General features: G+C 39.4%; 1 protein-coding gene, 1 long non-coding RNA gene and 7 other non-coding genes across 12 annotated transcripts; all 9 read right to left on the bottom strand.

Annotated features, from left to right (window-relative positions):
- Positions 1-458: 458 nt before the first annotated feature.
- On the bottom strand, positions 459-12,105 carry LOC149616628 (heterogeneous nuclear ribonucleoprotein A2 homolog 1-like). Of its 4 annotated transcripts, none has more exons than XR_016376011.1 (8): positions 11,923-12,105; positions 11,487-11,750; positions 9,566-9,776; positions 8,857-8,985; positions 8,513-8,761; positions 4,870-4,980; positions 655-731; positions 459-596 (listed from the first exon to the last, which is right to left on the bottom strand). XR_016376011.1 is itself a non-coding variant. In XM_089857105.1 (7 exons), exons 1-6 carry the CDS (start codon positions 11,944-11,946, stop codon positions 4,892-4,894), a joined length of 966 nt encoding a protein of 321 aa, XP_089713231.1. In that variant the 5' UTR covers positions 11,947-12,105; the 3' UTR covers positions 2,080-2,802; positions 4,870-4,891. The 4 variants fall into 4 exon arrangements, 2 of the variants coding, with proteins under 2 accessions (XP_089713231.1, XP_089713230.1); XR_016376010.1 differs by having other exon boundaries at positions 459-593; XM_089857105.1 differs by lacking the exons at positions 459-596; positions 655-731 and adding an exon at positions 2,080-2,802.
- Positions 12,106-13,643: 1,538 nt separating this feature from the next.
- On the bottom strand, positions 13,644-15,608 carry LOC149616627 (uncharacterized). Its single transcript, XR_016376012.1, has 3 exons — positions 14,713-15,608; positions 14,482-14,635; positions 13,644-13,909 (listed from the first exon to the last, which is right to left on the bottom strand). It is a non-coding gene; the product is annotated as an uncharacterized LOC149616627 (long non-coding RNA).
- A 327-nt stretch (positions 15,609-15,935) lies between these two features.
- TRNAI-UAU (transfer RNA isoleucine (anticodon UAU)) lies at positions 15,936-16,019 on the bottom strand. The gene has a single exon. It is a non-coding gene; the product is annotated as a tRNA-Ile (tRNA).
- A 152-nt stretch (positions 16,020-16,171) lies between these two features.
- On the bottom strand, positions 16,172-16,255 carry TRNAL-UAA (transfer RNA leucine (anticodon UAA)). Its single transcript has one exon. It is a non-coding gene; the product is annotated as a tRNA-Leu (tRNA).
- Positions 16,256-16,881: 626 nt separating this feature from the next.
- On the bottom strand, positions 16,882-16,965 carry TRNAL-UAA (transfer RNA leucine (anticodon UAA)). The gene has a single exon. It is a non-coding gene; the product is annotated as a tRNA-Leu (tRNA).
- Positions 16,966-17,116: 151 nt separating this feature from the next.
- On the bottom strand, positions 17,117-17,200 carry TRNAL-UAA (transfer RNA leucine (anticodon UAA)). The gene has a single exon. It is a non-coding gene; the product is annotated as a tRNA-Leu (tRNA).
- A 595-nt stretch (positions 17,201-17,795) lies between these two features.
- TRNAL-UAA (transfer RNA leucine (anticodon UAA)) lies at positions 17,796-17,879 on the bottom strand. The gene has a single exon. It is a non-coding gene; the product is annotated as a tRNA-Leu (tRNA).
- Positions 17,880-18,267: 388 nt separating this feature from the next.
- On the bottom strand, positions 18,268-18,351 carry TRNAL-UAA (transfer RNA leucine (anticodon UAA)). The gene has a single exon. It is a non-coding gene; the product is annotated as a tRNA-Leu (tRNA).
- A 1,805-nt stretch (positions 18,352-20,156) lies between these two features.
- TRNAL-UAA (transfer RNA leucine (anticodon UAA)) lies at positions 20,157-20,240 on the bottom strand. The gene has a single exon. It is a non-coding gene; the product is annotated as a tRNA-Leu (tRNA).
- Between the last annotated feature and the right edge of the window lie 743 nt (positions 20,241-20,983).

Genomic DNA, 20,983 nt, shown 5'->3' with positions numbered 1-20,983 from the left:
TTCCTTTGACATCCTTGATCTCTTAATTAATATTTTTCTAAGTAAAAGCAGAAGTATATAATACTTCTCTTCGAGAGAAGTGTACCACAAGGCGGGGTGAGTGTAACGTCACTCTTCCCAACATCGGAACATTTAGAGCAAGGTTACTAAACCGAATCACATACGCGATAAAATAGTTCCCTCATCATTACTCTATTAGCGTTTAAATATTTGGCAAGACGCGCTTGTGCATCTTGTCGCACGTCAAGACGAGGTTTGTGGGATGATTGCTGGGGATTTAGTGCTAAACAACTATTGAATTCACCTTACGGTGCGATGCCCATTTGTAGTTTGATGCGCGGGTAAGCAAACTATAAGGGGGAGCCTGGGAAGAATGACGTTACATAACTAAAGCATTAAGAGGATACAGAGTGTCATCCTTCCTCTATTATCCCCTTCTGGTAAAAGTAAAAATAAAATTACACATTGTGTTTGTTTATTATTTATTTTTTTTTTTCACATTTCAATTTGTGATAAAACGTAACAGTGACTTAGCACCCAAATTTCAAGTTTCACGCGACTTGGTTCGGTTTGCAATCTCCAACAGCAAACAACTACTGAAAAAAACGCGTAATTATATGTTACGTCATATCAGGAACAAAAATCGCATCTTACACTTGTCTTGAAACTGTTTGGTTAACTCAGACATTAGTTGAATCTTCTCGTGGTTTCACCAGACAAGAATTATTTGTCTAAAATTAAATTGAAACGAAATGTTTTGAGTATGAAATGTTTCTGCAAACGTGTACAGAATGTGGTCATTTAAATGACGGCTTCTCTACCTTGATTCTATGAACCCTTAACAGCAGTTTTTTTAGCTCAGAATTTATTTCCTTAAAATGCAACGCGTACTGTTAACTTAAACTGAGCTTTTCAATATAAATTTAAACTGTAATGGTAGTTAAGAGAACATTTGTAGTGCCTGAAGATTGCCTTGACAATTAAATTTCCAAATATTAACCTAATATACTTAACTAGCTGTTACCCGCGGCGTCGCTCGCGTGTAATAAGAACTTCCATAAAAATGATACAAAGAATGGGTAAATTTTACTGATGACTAATATTTTTGTAGCACCCTAGGAGCGAAGGCACTCGGCGTTGCCCGTCAGCCCGTCGGGACATTTTTTATTATTTTTCACGCGGACATTATTCCATAAAGAAGGGTTTTTTAGTTTTTGGCCGCCATTTAAAAAGATGGCAACAAATCGAACCCACAAGACCGTTCAGTCCGTCTATAGGTTAAAGGAAACCAGTGTACTAAATATCTGTGAAATCGGTTGAAACGAGCGGACTTTGTTGCATAGAGAAGATTTTTTACGTTTCTGGACGCCATTTTTTAAGATGGCGGCGGATTGGAAAAATCCTTCTTAGTACGCGCCTACTACTTATGAGTAACGTCCCTGCAAATTTTCAGCCTTCTAGGGCAAGCGGTTTGGGCTTATAGATATAGATTGCAATGAAAATTTAATCGTCTTTATGATTGAACTATGAATATTTTTCACTGAGTAGAACGGGAACTTACAAACCTTTTGTACCCTGCTTAACCCAATGACGAAATAAGCTCTATTACCACGAATTTTGTAACAACGCTACCCACTTTATTAAAATATTCGTTCGCTATAAAGGCAAACTTAAAATTGGCATGTTTCGGAAAAAAAAAAATCTAGAATATAACTCGAGAGTTGCTTAAGGTTAATTAATGAACTCTTAACGTTACCTAGTCTTAGCAGCCTGTTCCTTTCACTTTTGACTCGCAAACGTATAATTTACCAGAACTAGATGAATGTGGGGAAACATCTTAAAAACCTTAATAGCTATTAATTCCTACAAAACAATGAAAGTAAAACTGTTTTTTTTGTCCCCTAAAATTTAAAAACCTTACCTCTTGCCCGCTTAGATCATATACGCACAATAACTTTTTTTTTAATCTTAGAAAAAAAAGCTCTTAAAATCCTGGCTTTTCGGACGAGAAATCACCTTCAACGCTTATTTTCCACCTTAAACTGAAAACTGAGAGACTTAATAAACTTATTTTGGTTATTTTTTTCTACAGTCTAACAAAAATGGGTCTTTAATTTTTAAAACTTCCAAAACGGGACCTTACAATTCCGTATGGTAATACAAAAAAAAAAAAAACAAAAAAAAAACGGGAAATTACAGTTAACTCAAAATGTAATTAGGATGAGTTTCTCCTTACTCAATATATATAAAAAAAAGAACCATATAGTGAAAAACATTAGAGGGGAATGTACCGGACGATATTGTTTTTTAAAGTTTTTTCTTTTTTTTTTTTTTTTTTTAAAAGTAGTTCACAAAATATTTAATTGTTTAAAAACTTTTTAGTCAATACGCAATTTAACAATACTGCGTTTCCACAATATTACTTAATAATATTTAGTCGTTATACAAAACTTAATAGCGATTAATTTTAATTGTGGGGGAGATGGGCGGTCATTTTTCTCAAGTCCTTGTACCGTAGAAGGAATGGTTAGAGTAGACAAATACAGGAATATATATACATACGTAAACGTCAAAAAGGGGTCGTTATTAAAACACTTACAGAGATTCCCAAAAAAAAAAAAAAATATAGAAAATTTTGATCAAATTAAATGAGAGTTTGTATTTTTTTTCTTTCGTTTCCCGACTATAGCGCGAAATAATAAAAAATTCTTCAAACTTAAGAGCTTCCTGCCTGCTGCTTCCGATCGAGAAAAAGGACCTTCAGATTTAAAACCCAGCGATATTGTGCGTGTTCAAGATTGACTAAAAAAATTACATTCCCTAAATTCACAAAAACACCAATTACTAAATGAGAGACTATTGCAAATTAAGGCAATTTGTTACGTTCCCCAGAAGCATTTTAACTTCCGGTTCCCAGTTTAAAGTCATTTTTGATTAAAGAAATTAAGGTACTTAAAGGGACTGCAAAGAAGGCATCAGAGGGTGGGTAAAAATTATTTGAAATACGTCACAGACATCACGTGATGCCAAGATACAAAGGCTCCTCATGGAGTGGAACTGGACATCTAGTCCTTATTTTTCGCGAGATTGCAGCGCATATTCCATGAAGTGGTAGTTTTCGAAATAAAACAAACTAAGCTTCTTTGGACCACGCCTCTCCTCGGTCACGTGCATCTGACGTATTTCAAATGATTTTTACCCACCCGCCGATGCCTTCTTTACAGTCCCTTTAAAGGGTATGAGAAGCTTCGTTTCAAAAACATTTTTATAACAAAAGATAGAATTCATTTCTGTGAATTCAAAAATATCAAGCTTTTAATTCTCCGATTTCTAATTATTATTTGGCCGCAATATGCATTTGAAAATGCTTCATTTGAAATTATTTGAAATCCACTTTTTATGAAAGGCTAAAACGTTTTCCTGTTTTTGACGTCACACACGCGAAATGGCGCCACTCTCTCCGCTGTCAGACCCAGAGTTTAGACAGGGGAGAAGCATGGACAAAGCTCGAGACGCGTATACCTCGCGCGTATAGGATTCCCGCGCTTTTTTCCCCTCACGTCATAGTGATGTCATAAAACAGACGAACAAGCTCGACAAGACAAAATTATTGATATATCGTAACTGAGTTTTCGTGATTTTCCAATGGATTTTAAAAATAGAAACTTTGGTTCAATACTTCAATTATATTAAAAACTTGATATTTTGAAAGTAGACTTGAAAGTGTAATATAATACCACTTTCATGCTAAAATATGATATGAAATTGTAAATTCCCATACCCTTTAATATAAAAACTTAATAAGGATTAGAGATAGAAAACTTCACTTTATATTTAGGCTAACCTCTTAAGACTAAGCTTTAACGGAAGCCAATATATTTTGATCTATAGAATGAGTAAGAAACCAACAACTTGAAAAGTTACAAAGCCCACAAACGTCGACTAAGTCAAAATATAGGATATTATAGGACCTTTCATGAAATTATAGCGTAATAATATAGGACAGGTTCAAAAAATATAGGATTTCATAGGAATTATTGGACTACTGGGCTCCCTGATACCACTAACTTGGGTCTATTAAAAGGGCACTAGAATGTCACACACATGCCCCTTTTAATAATGTCACAGTACCCTAGCAACTAACTAAACCTTACTACTTACTATTTTTTTCCCAAAAAATCTACCAAGTCCCCTATTAGTTTGTATTTTTAAATTCTTATAGTTAAATAAAATATCAACACCCACTTAACACTATCAGAATCACGACACGTAAGCGTGATAAGATGTTCAGGGTTCATACAGCTTTTGGAAAACGAATTTCCCTGAGATTTCCAGGTTTTTCCCCATATACTCCCCTGAATATTCCAGGTTGGTTTTTCCCCGTATATGGAGTGTCCTATGGAACTAATGTTAACGAAAGAGGGGGGGGGGAAATATGACTATAACATACTCAAAGGACATCCCCGTATCTCTAATATAACCAGAGTTATGAGCCTCCAAAGTTTTGTGTAATGTTAATCCTACGGAGGGAATGTTTATGAACATTTTGCCCCTGTTTGACGCAAATTTCCCTGATTTCCCTGAATTTCACTAAAAATTCGAAATTTCCCTGAGTTTTCCCTGAGGTTTTTGCCAACTATTTATTTCCCTGAGTTTTCCCCTGAGGTTTTTGTCAACTATTTATTTCCCTGAGTTTTCCCCTGAGGTTTTTGTCAACTATTTATTTCCCTGAGTTTTCCCTGAGGTTTTTGCCAATTATTTATTTTCCTGATTATTCCAGGTTTTCCCGGTTTTCCAGGTTTGTATGAACCCTGATATTTACGGAGAAATTAGGGAGGGGGGGGGGGGGAATGGAAAGGTTCAACTTACCCAAAAATTATTCCAGTATACTTTACTGATTCCTGCGGTATCCACCACCGTATCCAGTTCCTCCTGACATACCGCCGCCTCCTGAATTTCCTCCATAGTTTCCACCACCAACTGCAAACAAACAAAAAAAACCATTCAAAAACATTAACTTACATTAGGAACAAAACTTATCTTATCTTGATTCAATAACAAAAACCCAAAATTCATTAACAAAGTGTCTTTATGGGCTTAAAGGGAGGGTGAAGTAGAAACTCAAGTGATTTTTTATCGATTCTTCTACCAATTTTAAAACCGGTCTGCATAGTGAAACATTCAGGAAATACTTCCGAGTGATTTTAAAATTCAAATTGGGTTCAGATTTTAAGGATAATTTTAAACAAGGACTGCCGACCAATCGCGTAACGCCCTGCCTTTTTGTTAACAAAATTCTCGTGGCACGTTCCATGTCTCGCGCCACGATTATCACGTCGCGCGCAAATTTTATCAAACCTCGTGATAAATTTCATTCAACACGGAACGTGCCACGAAAATTTTATTAACAACAAGGCAGGGCGTTACGCGATTGGTCGGCAGTCCTTGTTTAAAATTATCCTTAAAATCTGAACCTAATTTGAATTCTAAAATCACTCGGAAATATTTCCTGAATGTATCACTATGCAGAATGATCTTATAATTAGTAGAAGAATCGATAAAAAATCACTTGATTTTCTACTTCACCCTCCCTTTAAATAGTTCCTGTCTATTCAGGCCTAAATAGTAAGACCTTTGGAGATTATAGTGCTTCTAGTTAGCTATTTTAGGCCAAATTTTGGGCCTATAAAGTCCAATATCTCTAATTACGGCCCAAAAATTGGGCATAAACAGACTTTGACTAATTTAGGTCCAAATTCTGGGCTAAAATAGTACTCATAAGGTAATAGAGAGCTTTCAGTTGGAAGAGGAGCCTAGTCTCATGACATAATCTACGCTGCCATATTGGTGGGTTTAAAGCAGGAATTAAGCTGAGACCACCCAATATGGCTACCAGAACAGCGGTAAGACTTGGGAGGGTGTGACGTACTACTATCCCATCTGAAAGTTCTCTATAGGCTATTTAGACCCAAAATTTAGGCTCAAATAGCTTAGCAAATCAAAAATTTGGGCCTAAATAGTGTCCCTGGCTATTTAAGTCCAAACTATGGGCCTAAATAGTGTCCCTGGCTATTTAAGTCCAAACTTTGGGCCTAAATAGTGTCCCTGGCTATCTAAGTCCAAACTTTGGGCCAAAATAGTGTCCCTGGCTATTTAAGTCCAAACTATGGGCCTAAATAGTGTCCCTGGCTATTTAAGTCCAAACTTTGGGCCTAAATAGTGTCCTTGGCTATTTACGTCCAAACTTTGGGCCTAAATAGTGTCCTTGGCTATTTAAGTCCAAACTTTGGGCCTAAATAGTGTCCCTGGCTATTTAAGTCCAAACTTTGGGCCTAAATAGTGTCCCTGGCTATTTAAGTCCAAACTTTGGGCCTAAATAGTGTCCCTGGCTATTTAAGTCCAAACTTTGGGCCTAAATAGTGTCCCTGGCTATTTAAGTCCAAACTTTGGGCCTAAATAGTGTCCCTGGCTATTTAAGTCCAAACTTTGGGCCTAAATAGTGTCCCTGGCTATCTAAGTCCAAACTTTGGGCCTAAATAGTGTCCCTGGCTATTTAAGTCCAAACTTTGGGCCTAAATAGTGTCCCTGGCTATCTAAGTCCAAACTTTGGGCCTAAATAGTGTCCCTGGCTATTTAAGTCCAAACTTTGGGCCTAAATAGTGTCCCTGGCTATTTAAGTCCAAACTATGGCATAAATAGTGTCCCTGGCTATTTAAGTCCAAACTTTGGGCCTAAATAGTGTCCCTGGCTATTTAAGTCCAAACTTTGGGCCTAAATAGTGTCCCTGGCTATTTAAGTCCAAACTTTGGGCCTAGTGTCCCTGGCTATTTAAGTCCAAACTTTGGGCCTAAATAGTGTCCCTGGCTATTTAAGTCCAAACTATGGCATAAATAGTGTCCCTGGCTATTTAAATCCAAACTTTGGGCCTAAATAGTGTCCCTGGCTATTTAAATCCAAACTTTGGGCCTAAATAGTGTCCCTGGCTATTTAAATCCAAACTTTGGGCCTAAATAGTGTCCCTGGCTATTTAAGTCCAAACTTTGGGCCTAAATAGTGTCCCTGGCTATTTAAGTCCAAACTTTGGGCCTAAATAGTGTCCCTGGCTATTTAAGTCCAAACTTTGGGCCTAAATAGAGTCCCTGGCTATTTAAATCCAAACTTTGGGCCTAAATAGTGTCCCTGGCTATTTAAGTCCAAACTTTGGGCCTAAATAGTGTCCCTGGCTATCTAAGTCCAAACTTTGGGCCTAAATAGTGTCCCTGGCTATTTAAGTCCAAACTTTGGGCCTAAATAGTGTCCCTGGCTATTTAAATCCAAACTTTGGGCCTAAATAGTGTCCCTGGCTATTTAAGTCCAAACTTTGGGCCTAAATAGTGTCCCTGGCTATCTAAGTCCAAACTTTGGGCCTAGTGTCCCTGGCTATTTAAGTCCAAACTTTGGGCCTAAATAGTGTCCCTGGCTATTTAAGTCCAAACTATGGCATAAATAGTGTCCCTGGCTATTTAAATCCAAACTTTGGGCCTAAATAGTGTCCCTGGCTATTTAAATCCAAACTTTGGGCCTAAATAGTGTCCCTGGCTATTTAAGTCCAAACTTTGGGCCTAAATAGTGTCCCTGGCTATTTAAGTCCAAACTTTGGGCCTAAATAGTGTCCCTGGCTATTTAAATCCAAACTTTGGGCCTAAATAGTGTCCCTGGCTATTTAAGTCCAAACTTTGGGCCTAAATAGTGTCCCTGGCTATCTAAGTCCAAACTATGGCATAAATAGTGTCCCTGGCTATTTAAGTCCAAACTATGGCATAAATAGTGTCCCTGGCTATTTAAGTCCAAACTTTGGGCCTAAATAGTGTCCCTGGCTATTTAAGTCCAAACTTTGGGCCTAAATAGTGTCCCTGGCTATTTAAGTCCAAACTTTGGGCCTAAATAGTGTCCCTGGCTATTTAAGTCCAAACTTTGGGCCTAAATAGTGTCCCTGGCTATTTAAGTCCAAACTTTGGGCCTAAATAGTGTCCCTGGCTATTTAAGTCCAAACTATGGCATAAATAGTGTCCCTGGCTATTTAAATCCAAACTTTGGGCCTAAATAGTGTCCCTGGCTATTTAAATCCAAACTTTGGGCCTAAATAGTGTCCCTGGCTATTTAAGTCCAAACTTTGGGCCTAAATAGTGTCCCTGGCTATTTAAGTCCAAACTTTGGGCCTAAATAGTGTCCCTGGCTATTTAAGTCCAAACTATGGCATAAATAGTGTCCCTGGCTATTTAAATCCAAACTTTGGGCCTAAATAGTGTCCCTGGCTATTTAAATCCAAACTTTGGGCCTAAATAGTGTCCCTGGCTATTTAAATCCAAAACTATGGCCTAAATAGTGTCCCTGGCTATTTAAGTCCAAACTATGGCATAAATAGTGTCCCTAGCTATTTAAGCCCAAACTATGGCATAAATAGTGTCCCTAGCTATTTAAGCCCAAACTATGGCCTAAATAGAAACAGGAGTAGATGAAAGAGACAACTTACAACCACCCTGTTGTCCACCGCCTCCATATGGTCCTTGGCCTCTGTTCATGAAGTTATTTCCACCTCTCATTGGTCCACCGCCGGAATTGCCACCATAGTTGGAACCAAATCCTCCATCATTGGACCATACTCCTCCGGAATAGCCACCCATTCCTCCTCCTCCACCATTGGAGTTGTAGTTGTTTCCATATCCACCACCATCTCCTCCATAATTGTTTCCACCTCCTCCTCCTCCGTAATTTCCACCACCTTCAAATTACAAAAGAAAGTAGGTAGTGAAAGTGAGAAAAGATATGACGTCATTAACATACACGATCTTCAATAGATAAAAATGTAATACTAACGGCCCGAGGACATACGATTGTCATAATTGGATTTCATATCCTTCTTCCTTTGTAAGTTGTCCATTTCTTGCTTAGAAAGGGCCTTCTTGACATCGGCTCTCTTTCCTTTGATGGTGTGTTGTTTCCTTACTATAAAAAACAATTGACTTTAGGAACTACACGTTAAACTAGCTTTTAGCCGCGGCGTCGCTCGCGTGTAATAAGAACTTCCACCAAAATGATTTAAAGAATGGGTAGATTCTTCTGATGACTAATATTTTTGAAGCACCTTAGGAGCGAAGGAACTCGGCGTTGCCCGTCAGCCCGTCGGGACATTTTTTATTACTTTTCACGCGGACATTATTCCATAAAGAAGGGTTTTAAGTTTTTGGCCGCCATTTAAAAAGATGGCAACAAATCGAACCCGAAAGACCAATCAGCCCGCCGATAGGTTAAAGGAAACCAGTGTACTAAATATTTGCGAAATCGGTTGAAACGCGCGGACTCTGTTGCATAGAGAAGATTTTTTACATTTCTCGGCGCCATTTATTAAGATGGGGGCGGATTGGAAAAATATCTTTCTTAGTACGCGCCTACTACTTATGAGTAACGTTCCCGCAAATTTTCAGCCTTCTAGGGCAAGCGGTTTGGGCTGGGCGTTGATTATCAGTCAGTCTGTCAGGACTATAGATATAGATTACAAGACGAGGTGATCTGCCACCAGACTTACAGACTATCTTGTCAACTGGATCATGGTCATCATATTCGACAAAAGCAAATCCGCGCTTTTTTCCAGTTTCCTTTTCAGTGACAACATTGACACTGATGATGTTTCCGTATTGTTCAAAGTACTGCCTCAAATCTTCCTCTTCAATGTCATCCTTCAATCCTCCAACGAAAACTTTCTTAACTGTGGCCTGAGACTCTGGTTTTCCAGATTCCTGCAAAAGGAAACGTGTTATCATTCACACAATTCAGGGCCAGACTTAGAAATAAGGATAATTTTTAAACTAGTCCTTGGAACCATTGACCCCCCCTAGTGTCCTAAATAATAAACTGGTCTCCGGAGTGGTCCCAGCCTTTGTTCTCCTATAGATTTCCAATTAATAAACTGGTCCCGAGGACCAGTAACCCCCACTTTTTGAATTAAAAAACTAGTCCAAGCAATTAATAAACTGGTTTTGGACCAGTGGACGTGTGCTATTTCCAAGTCTGATCAGGGCCCCCAGCCGAATTTCGAAAATATTTATAGGAATTATAGGACTTTTTCATGAAAATATAGGATTTTATAGGACGGTTTTCCAGAATTGTAGGATTATATAGGACACAAAAATATCAATTTTTCTTTTTTTAAAGAACCAGTACTGCAAACAGGGCCCGAGTAATTAAGCTAAATGTTGAAAAACATACCACCTTCCACAGGAAAAGCATTAGACCCACCCAACTTTGGAGGCTCATAACTCTGGTTCTACTAGAGATACGGGGATGCCCTTTGAGTATGTTATAGTCCTATTTGTCCCCCATCCAACCATACTAAAAACATACGGCTAGGACAAACAGGGCCGAGTAATTGAGCAAAATGTTCACACCCATACCCCCTCCACAGGAAAAAAATTAGAGACCCAACTTTGGAGGCTCATAACTCTGGTTCTACTAGAGATACGGGGATGTCCTTTGAGTATGTTATAGTCCTATTTGTCCCCCATCCAACCATACTAAAAACATACGGCTAGGACAAACAGGGGCCGAGTAATTGAGCAAAATGTTCACACCCATACCCCCTCCACAGGAAAAGCATTAGACCCAACTTTGGAGGCTCATAACTCTGGTTCTACTAGAGATACGGGAATGCCCTTTGAGTATCTTATAGTCCTATTTGTCCCCATTCAACCATACTAAAAAATTGGGGTCTAGGACAAACGGGGGTTTCCAGAATTATAGGATTATATAGGACAGTAAAATATTAATTTTTCTTTTCATAAAGAACACCATTATTGCCTTTTTTGATCTAGCAAATGACAACCAATAGAATCCCTATTAGCTGCCCACGCGAAAAACTCACCATGGTGGTACACACAGAACGTTCAGTTTTCAGAACCATAATATACCGAGCTATTTTTAACTAGATAAGCTAAAATATTAGGGAAAACATCCCCATTTTATGATATTTTTTAGACCTGACCTGAGTATTGGTTTAATCAATGGGTTGCTTAAAATTCGCCCAAATTTCAAAATTATAGGATTTTTGGCGATTTTAGCCAAAATTAAAGGATTTTATAGGATTTTTGGCGATTTTAGCCAAAATTATAGGATTTTATAAGATTTTTGGCGATTTTAGCCAAAATTATAGGATTTTATAGGATTTTTGGCGATTTTAGCCAAAATTATAGGACTTTATAGGATTTTTTGAGATTTTAGCCAAAATTATAGGATTTTTTGCGATTTTAGCCAAAATTATAGGATTTTTGGCGATTTTAGCCAAAATTACAGGATTTTATAGGATTTTTGGTGATTTTAGCCAAAATTTTAGGATTTTATAGGACAGTTTTAAAAATATAGGATTTTATAGGGAATTATAGGACCTCTGGGGGCCCTGACACATTCCCCCGCCCGATGTCTATTAAAAATTTCTCAGGAAACGGACTAATTACCTCTCTAGGAGACGCTCTCTTTGGTTCAACGACTCTGCCATCAACAGTATGAGGCCTAGCGTGTTGAGCTTCATCCACCATGCTACCAGTTTTGTAAGTGATGAATCCAAAACCTCTGGATCTTTTGGTGTTTGGATCTCTTATGACAACGCAATCCACAATATCTCCCCATTGTTGAAAGTGCTCGCTAAGGGTTTCTTCCGTAGTTTTATAATCAAGGCCTCCAATAAAAAGCTTACGAAATTGTTCCGGTTCAAGCTCATTCTAAATGCCGAAAAAAATTAAATTAAGCTAAATTAACTTCAGTTACGCGTATGATAAATTATTTTAGTTGGGGTGGACGCTTTCAAAAAATTCAAAGACGAGAATTGCGCCTTTTTCTTTAGTAACCAAGGCTTAAAAAATTTAACAAAAAGCTGAATAAATAACAACTTACATCGTAATTATCTTCGTCTCCCATTATTTCTGTTTAAAAATTAAGGAATGCGCAACTAAAAATAGATACCTACAGCTTGTTTAATTGAAAATTAAAATTTAACTTTCCGGCAAGAAATGAAATTGCGAGATAATGGAAAATAACTGACAACTCTCTTTCTTCACCTCTAACGCCAAAGACCGACGGGATGCCAGATTGAAAACCTTCAACCCGCCAAAATGAAATTGGAAACAAGCCCAAAAAACCGCCAATCGGTATTTCAAAAAGAAGCCCAAAAACTGGTTAAGATCTAAACAATCCAGCCCAAAAACAAGCCAAAAATTTATCGTGAAAATTTGAAATTAGTTTTTCTTTTAGAAATTTCAATGCATATTACATACTGACACCGTTTTTAAAACGCACAACAAAATGAAACCACTTTATTAACCATAAATTGACGAATTATAAGCTACAAATGGTTTGACAGTACCATTTGTCAGTTTTTGGGGCATTTTAATGATCTTCGCCAAAGATGAAAGCTAAAGAAAAACCCCGACAAGCCCAATTTCCAGCCAACAGCCAACCCTTTTATTTCCAGCCAATATTTTGGAGAAGAAGCCCAATTGGCGGCTTTCCAGCCCAATATGGCAACCCTGCAGATTTAAAATATTTGGAACGCATGGCAAATCAGAAATCACCAGTCCGGGACTGCCATTTTTTCTGTATATCACACCTAGTTTCACTTTCAACAGTTTTTATTCGTTCCTATGGGGCGTGTGATCGAGTACATTGAGTTGAGAAAATTACCACTAGAGTGGCCTTTCATCCGCAAGGATATAGACCAAATGAACTCTATCACGCGCTTGCAGCGCCATCCCGGTGCAAAAAAGGGAACTAAAAGAGAAGGCGGGAAATTTGACGAATTTCAAGAATACATGTAAATGGCCGAAATTCAAGTTCGTTTTCTAGATGGCGACACCATCGTTTGATAAACTTGGTGGCTGTGCGTCCGTCCCGTTGTTTTAAAAGTGTCCCGCGTTCCCCCAATAGGCAGGTTAACGCAAAGGCCACTCTAGTGGTAATTTTCTCAACTCAATGATCGAGTGGGCCCACCACAGAGTCCGGCCTTTTGTATAAATATTATGAATCCTCCTGTTCTGAAAGGCTTTAAATTAAAATCAAACTTTTGAAAGTTTGAAACTTATTCTTGCTAATACCGGTTTCCATTGACAATTTCCATGGAGAAATTTTCTCGGAATGAAAACGGAAGTTCCTTTAAATTTGCATTGAATTTGCCTATGTCTCCTGTAATATTGCTCCATGGTGGCAGATTAATGGCAGCCAATGGAAAACAGCATAAGCGTTTTTCCTTGTTGCTTAGTGATTGTGATGTCATATTTTTCGTAGCCAATAGGAGCGTCGAAATCTTTGGCGAGTGTTTTAAGTGCAGAGCGAGACTTGAAAGTCTACGTTTTAAGCCTAATTATTCAGAGTTTTAAAAGTGAATATAAAAATGGGTAAAAAATCCTTAATAATCGAAAATTTAAAACTAATTCGAGCTCAGAATAAAATAGTTTTATATGAATAGAAAGAAAAATTGATAGATTTAGTTAGAGAAAGAGACATTGGGGGTAATCCACCTTATTCCCTTTTGGCGGAAGTTAGGCGTAGCTCGGGATTCATGGGGGTGAGTAACGGGAAGAAATGGTCTGTCGTCCGCTACAGTACATATTTTCGGCCTTTGTGGCAGACGACAGACGAATTTCTTCCCGTTACCCACCCCCATGAATCCCAAGCTAAGCCTAACTTCCGGCGAAAGGGAATAAGGTGGATTCTCTAACTTTTTAAGCGAGTTCTCGTAAGTGATACTTATCATCTAAAGGGTTGAAGAAAACTGTGGCACGTCTCCAAACGGAACTCTCGGACTCAACCAAAAGCTGAAGGAAAATGAAGTGGCGTACTTGGTCGATTTCGATAAAATGGCCGCCATCATCTGCGACAAAGAAAGCTAATGGAGAAAATTAAAGATCTTGAGCTGAAACTCGGCGATAAATCCAAAATTTGTCAAGAATTGAAGAACGAGATGGCCGACTTGAAAAAGAATTTTTTTTGCTCCATTTAATTGACGAGCTAGGGCTATGAAGCCTTACAGCTCCAACCTAACGAACATAAATTAACTAAATATATAAACTGATAATAAAGTAAAAATGTTGCTAAAGAGATAGAGATTGGTGGCTGTGTTAGGAGTGATTTAAAATTCCCGGACTGTTTTGATCTGTATAAGCCTAACATGTAGCGACATCTATGTACGATATACGATATTTTGTATTGTTTGTAAAAAGAACATTCCTCAGTGTTCAGAAAATTTCATTGAACAAAAGAGTGAACATTTTCTCACTCGTACTTTAACCCTTGCGTTATGATTTACTAAGTTAATAATAACAGGCTGCCAGTAAGAACCAAGTCTCGACGCAAAGCGGCTACTATGTCAGAACATTTGATTAGGCGCTGCACCTAGCTAGGGGGCCTTATCAGCGCCCCCCCCCTCCCCATTGTCGTCCATCATATTCCCTTATGTACCTGCGGAACCGCCGTCAAGGCACACGGGTTCGGCCAGCGGGCCCGGCAACGCCCCTTGAGCAGGTCACTGAGGCGGGACAACGTCAGCGGCGAAGGAAAACCTCGCTGAAGCCGAGTCGGAACCATCCCTTGCCCTTCAGGCTTCGAGATCACCCTAATTATTGTTGGAACGTGGATATTTTAACATCTAATATCCCTGGTTGGGAGGGGACTATCTACCAACTTATTTACCTGAATGATGAAGGATACTTTACTTTAAATTACTCAAAATTTTAGTCATTCATAGATATGTATTTATAATGTTATAATTTAAGTTTTATTTGTCGTTTTCTGTGTATCTGCCCGGGTAACCACACTTTACAGGCCAGGCCTTGTGGTTGACTGTAACGTCTGTTAATGAATAAAGTATTATCAAATGTGGATGAGCTGGAAAGTAGGACAATGGCCATAGAGCCTGTGTTAAAAAACGCGGACATCAAAGTTTCGCCAATAACTATTTAGTTTAGATGGACTTGCAAACTCGCGACTGGAAGTAGTTCAGACATTTATGCTCCTTGGTTTAACCATAGCCCACTCGATCACGCGCATCACGACGCAAGCTGCTCGCGCTATAGCTAAATTTCCGAGATTTGTTTTAAACGTATACCTAGTTTTATGGGCTCATCTATTGCTTCGATAACCTTACTTAAATCCATATTATACCTTCAAATACCTTTTACAACATTACCAGCTACTCTGTCCTGACTACAAACACAAATCGAGGAAGTTCTAGCAGACGACGGTAACCGCGTAACCGCGAATTAACACAAGACCTATTTTAAGGGAGTGAACAGGCCCAGTATAGCTACGCCACTAAAACGGTCAACTACGGCGAAACTCTGATGACTCGCGACTTTTGGCCATTTTCATACTTTTCCCCTCATCCACTTTTGGTATTATTATTATATCTCTTTATTAATAAGCAACTGCAGTCGCAATGATAAATCAATTAAAAATTAGGAAGATTAATTGAAAATAATAAAGGGGTTAATTTGGATTGAAGATTTCTTTAATGGCAAATTTGGCACTGCATATTATCGTTAAAATTCAACGGATCTTACATAACTACGCATCCACACGGGATATACATTATTATGCTCCATAACGCTACTCACTCGTTGCCATACTAGAGAAGCCTTTCCTGAGTATGAGATATATGTTATTAAAATGAAACAATTCGTGGTCAGAAGTGGAGTTCGAACCCACGCCCTCATACGAGGATCGAAGCTTAAATCTGACGCCTTAGAACGCTCGGCCATCCTGACACGCTTTTATACGTTAAACTCGAAAATGACTAAAGTACAGCTCCGAAACACCTCTCGGAATTCTATGCTCCATAAAGCTACTCACTCGTTGCCATACTCGAGAAGCCTTTCCTGAGTTTGAGATATATGTTTTAAAATGAATCAATTCTTTGTCAGAAGTGGGGTTCGAACCCACGCCCTCATACGAGGATCAGAGCATAAATCTGACGCCTTAGACCGCTCGGCCATCCTGACTCCCCTTATATTGTTTTCTTTGAAAATGAAGCTATAGTACAACCCCGAAATACCCCTTGAATTCTACGCTCCATAAAACCACTCCCTAGTTGCCACACTAGAGAAGCCTTTCCTGAGTATGAGATCTATGTTATTAAAATGAGACAATTAGTTGTCAGAAGTGGGGTTCGAACCCACGCCCTCATACGAGGATCAGAGCTTAAATCTGACGCATTAGACCACTCGGCCATCCTGACACGCTTTTAAACGTTTAACTCGAAAATGAAGCTATAGTACAGCTCCGAAATACCTCTCGGAATTCTATGCTCCATAACGCTACTCACTCGTTGCCATACTAGAGAAGCCTTTCCTGAGTATAAGATATATGTTATTAAAATGAAACAATTCGTGGTCAGAAGTGGGGTTCGAACCCACGCCCTCATACGAGGATCGAAGCTTAAATCTGACGCCTTAGGACGCTCGGCCATCCTGACACGCTTTTAAACGTTAAACTCGAAAATGAAGCTAAAGTACAGCTCCGAAATACCTCTCGGAATTCTATGCTCCATAACGCTACTCACTCGTTGCCATACTAGAGAAGCCTTTCCTGAGTATAAGATATATGTTATTAAAATGAAACAATTCGTGGTCAGAAGTGGGGTTCGAACCCACGCCCACATACGAGGATCGAAGCTTAAATCTGACGCCTTAGAACGCTCGGCCATCCTGACACGCTTTTAAACGTTAAACTCGAAAAAGAAGCTAAAGTACAGCTCCGAAATACCTCTCGGAATTCTATGCTCCATAACGCTACTCACTCGTTGCCATACTCGAGAAGCCTTTCCTGAGTTTGAGATATATGTTTTAAAATGAAACAATTCTTTGTCAGAAGCGGGGTTCGAACCCACGCCCTCATACGAGGATCAGAGCTTAAATCTGACGCCTTAGACCGCTCGGCCATCCTGACACCCCTTATATTGTTTTCATTGAAACGAAGCTATAGTACAACCCCGAAATACCCCTTGAATTCTACGCTCCATAAAACCACTCCCTAGTTGCCACACTAGAGAAGCCTTTCCTGAGTATGAGATCTATGTTATTAAAATGAGACAATTAGTTGTCAGAAGTGGGGTTCGAACCCACGCCCTCATACGAGGATCAGAGCTTAAATCTGACGCATTAGACCACTCGGCCATCCTGACACGCTTTTAAACGTTTAACTCGAAAATGAAGCTATAGTACAGCTCCGAAATACCTCTCGGAATTCTATGCTCCATAACGCTACTCACTCGTTGCCATACTAGAGAAGCCTTTCCTGAGTATAAGATATATGTTATTAAAATGAAACAATTCGTGGTCAGAAGTGGGGTTCGAACCCACGCCCTCATACGAGGATCGAAGCTTAAATCTGACGCCTTAGAACGCTCGGCCATCCTGACACGCTTTTAAACGTTAAACTCGAAAATGAAGCTAAAGTACAGCTCCGAAATACCTCTCGGAATTCTATGCTCCATAACGCTACTCACTCGTTGCCATACTCGAGAAGCCTTTCCTGAGTTTGAGATATATGTTTTAAAATGAAACAATTCTTTGTCAGAAGTGGGGTTCGAACCCACGCCCTCATACGAGGATCAGAGCTTAAATCTGACGCCATATTGTTTTCTTTGAAAATGAAGCTATAGTACAACCCCGAAATACCCCTTGAATTCAACGCTCCATAAAACCACTCCCTAGTTGCCACACTAGAGAAGCCTTTCCTGAGTATGAGATCTATGTTATTAAAATGAGACAATTAGTTGTCAGAAGTGGGATTCGAACCCACGCCCTCATACGAGGATCAGAGCTTAAATCTGACGCATTAGACCACTCCGCTATCCTGACACGCTTTTAAACGTTAAACTCGAAAATGAAGCTAAAGTACAGCTCCGAAATACCTCTCGGAATTCTATGCTCCATAACGCTACTCACTCGTTGCCATACTCGAGAAGCCTTTCCTGACTTTGAGATATATGTTTTAAAATGAAACAATTCTTTGTCAGAAGTGGGTTTCGAACCCACGCCCTCATACGAGGATCAAAGCTTAAATCTGACGCCTTAGACCGCTCGGCCATCCTGACACCCCTTATATTGTTTTCTTTGAAAATGAAGCTATAGTACAACCCCGAAATACCCCTTGAATTCTACGCTCCATAAAACCACTCCCTAGTTGCCACACTAGAGAAGCCTTTCCTGAGTATGAGATCTATGTTATTAAAATGAGACAATTAGTTGTCAGAAGTGGGGTTCGAACCCACGCCCTCATACGAGGATCAGAGCTTAAATCTGACGCATTAGACCACTCGGCCATCCTGACACGCTTTTAAAAGTTAAACTCGAAAATGAAGCTAAAGTACAGCTCCGAAATACCTCTCGGAATTCTATGCTCCATAACGCTACTCACTCGTTGCCATACTCGAGAAGCCTTTCCTGACTTTGAGATATATGTTTTAAAATGAAACAATTCTTTGTCAGAAGTGGGTTTCGAACCCACGCCCTCATACGAGGATCAAAGCTTAAATCTGATGCCTTAGACCGCTCGGCCATCCTGACACCCCTTATATTGTTTTCTTTGAAAATGAAGCTATAGTACAACCCCGAAATACCCCTTGAATTCTACGCTCCATAAAACCACTCCCTAGTTGCCACACTAGAGAAGCCTTTCCTGAGTATGAGATCTATGTTATTAAAAAGAGTCAATTAGTTGTCAGAAGTGGGTTTCGAACCCACGCCCTCATACGAGGATCAGAGCTTAAATCTGACGCATTAGACCACTTGGCCATCCTGACACGCTTTTAAACGTTTAACTCGAAAATGAAGCTATAGTACAGCTCCGAAATACCTCTCGGAATTCTATGCTCCATAACGCTACTCACTCGTTGCCATACTAGAGAAGGTTTCCTGAGTATGAGATATATGTTATTAAAATGAAACAATTCGTGGTCAGAAGTGGGGTTCGAACCCACGCCCTCATACGAGGATCGAAGCTTAAATCTGACGCCTTAGAACGCTCGGCCATCCTGACACGCTTTTAAACGTTAAACTCGAAAATGAAGCTAAAGTACAGCTCCGAAATACCTCTCGGAATTCTATGCTCCATAACGCTACTCACTCGTTGCCATACTCGAGAAGCCTTTCCTGAGTTTCAGATATATGTTTTAAAATGAAACAATTCTTTGTAAGAAGTGGGGTTCGAACCCACGCCCTCATACGAGGATCAGAGCTTAAATCTGACGCCTTAGACCGCTCGGCCATCCTGACACCCCTTATATTGTTTTCTTTGAAAATGAAGCTATAGTACAACCCCGAAATACCCCTTGAATTCTACGCTCCATAAAACCACTCCCTAGTTGCCACACTAGAGAAGCCTTTCCTGTGTATGAGATCTATGTTATTAAAATGAGACAATTAGTTGTCAGAAGTGGGGTTCGAACCCACGCCCTCATACGAGGATCAGAGCTTATTTCTGACGCATTAGACCACTCGGCCATCCTGACACGCTTTTAAACGTTTAACTCGAAAATGAAGCTATAGTACAACCCCGGAATACCTCTCGGAATTCTATGCTCCATAAAGCTACTCACTCGTTGCCATATTAGAGAAGCCTTTCCTGAGCATGAGATACGTGTTATTAAAATGAAAAAAATCGCTGTCAGAAGTGGGGTTCAAACCCACGCCCTCATACGAGTTTCAGACCTTAAATCTGACGCCTTAGACCGCATGGCCATCCTGACACTCTTCATGTAGTTTCTTCGAAAATGAAGGTGTAGTACAACACCGAAATACCTTTCGAATTCTACGCTCCATAAAACCACTCCCTAGTTGCCACAATAGAGAAGCCTTTCCTGAGTATGAGATCTATGTTATTAAAATGAGACAATTAGTTGTCAGAAGTGGGGTTCGAACCCACGCCCTCATACGAGGATCAAAGCTTAAATCTGACGCATTAGACCACTCGGCCATCCTGACACGCTTTTAAACGTTTAACTCGAAAATGAAGCTATAGTACAGCTCCGAAACACTTCTCGGAATTCTAAGCTCCATAACGCTACTCACTCGTTGCCATACTCGAGAAGCCTTTCCTGAGTTTGAGATATATGTTATTAAAATGAAACAATTCGTTGTCAGAAGTGGGGTTCGAACCCACGCCCTCATACGAGGATCAGAGCTTAAATCTGACGCCATAGACCACTCGGCCATCCTGACACGCTTTCCAACGTTTTCCTTGAAAATGAATCTATAGTATAACCAGGAGCAGATGACAAAGGAGTCTCGGACGCTAGCTTCCACAATTTAGAGGGCAATGGGACCCGCGTACGTCACAGCTGTAGCGGCATCGTTTGCCATAGAGGCGCTATCAGACATTATAGCAGACGATGCTTTTGGTTTACTATATCTGGCACCAAAGTCTGCTGGGAATTTTTTTTTGTAATAACGGACTAACGGTGGATACTGAGGTTCTTCTTACCCGATCGCGACATAAATATACACAATATAATTACTTTATTCAAACAGCTGTAATCGTTGGTATTAAGATAAAAGATAAGACTACATTATGTGACCTTAAAGGTAGGAATTAATTGACTGCTACAAGAGGTTGGAAACGAAATCACTGTCTCTTACTTTTTGGGTTTTAAAAGATCGTGAGTGATTTCTTTCCCAACCTCTTGTAGCTACCATTTAATTGAAGAAGAAATTTAGAAAAATTTGGCACTGAAACACATTTTAGTTTATTAATAGTGTACATACGTTACTCGCTGTAATCAATTTTAGTCTAAAAAAATATTAAAAAGCCGTTGAAATCCATTTTTTAACTCTTAATACTCGTTAAGCCTAGGCTAATTATAAGCAGACAATACGTATTTTTAAAGAGAGGCTCCAGAGTCCAGACGCGATTTCCCTGATCTCCTTTCGAGACTTTGCAGCCACGCTATTGGTGGGAAAATAAT

The sequence above is a fragment of the Phalangium opilio genome, unplaced genomic scaffold (assembly GCF_054372755.1).
Source record: "Phalangium opilio isolate 3A_F unplaced genomic scaffold, DU_Popi_V2 ptg000217l_1, whole genome shotgun sequence".
Taxonomy (NCBI): Eukaryota; Metazoa; Arthropoda; class Arachnida; order Opiliones; family Phalangiidae; genus Phalangium; species Phalangium opilio.
The sequence above is the reverse complement of the archived record's forward strand: the minus strand, read 5'-3'. Positions and strand labels throughout refer to the sequence as shown.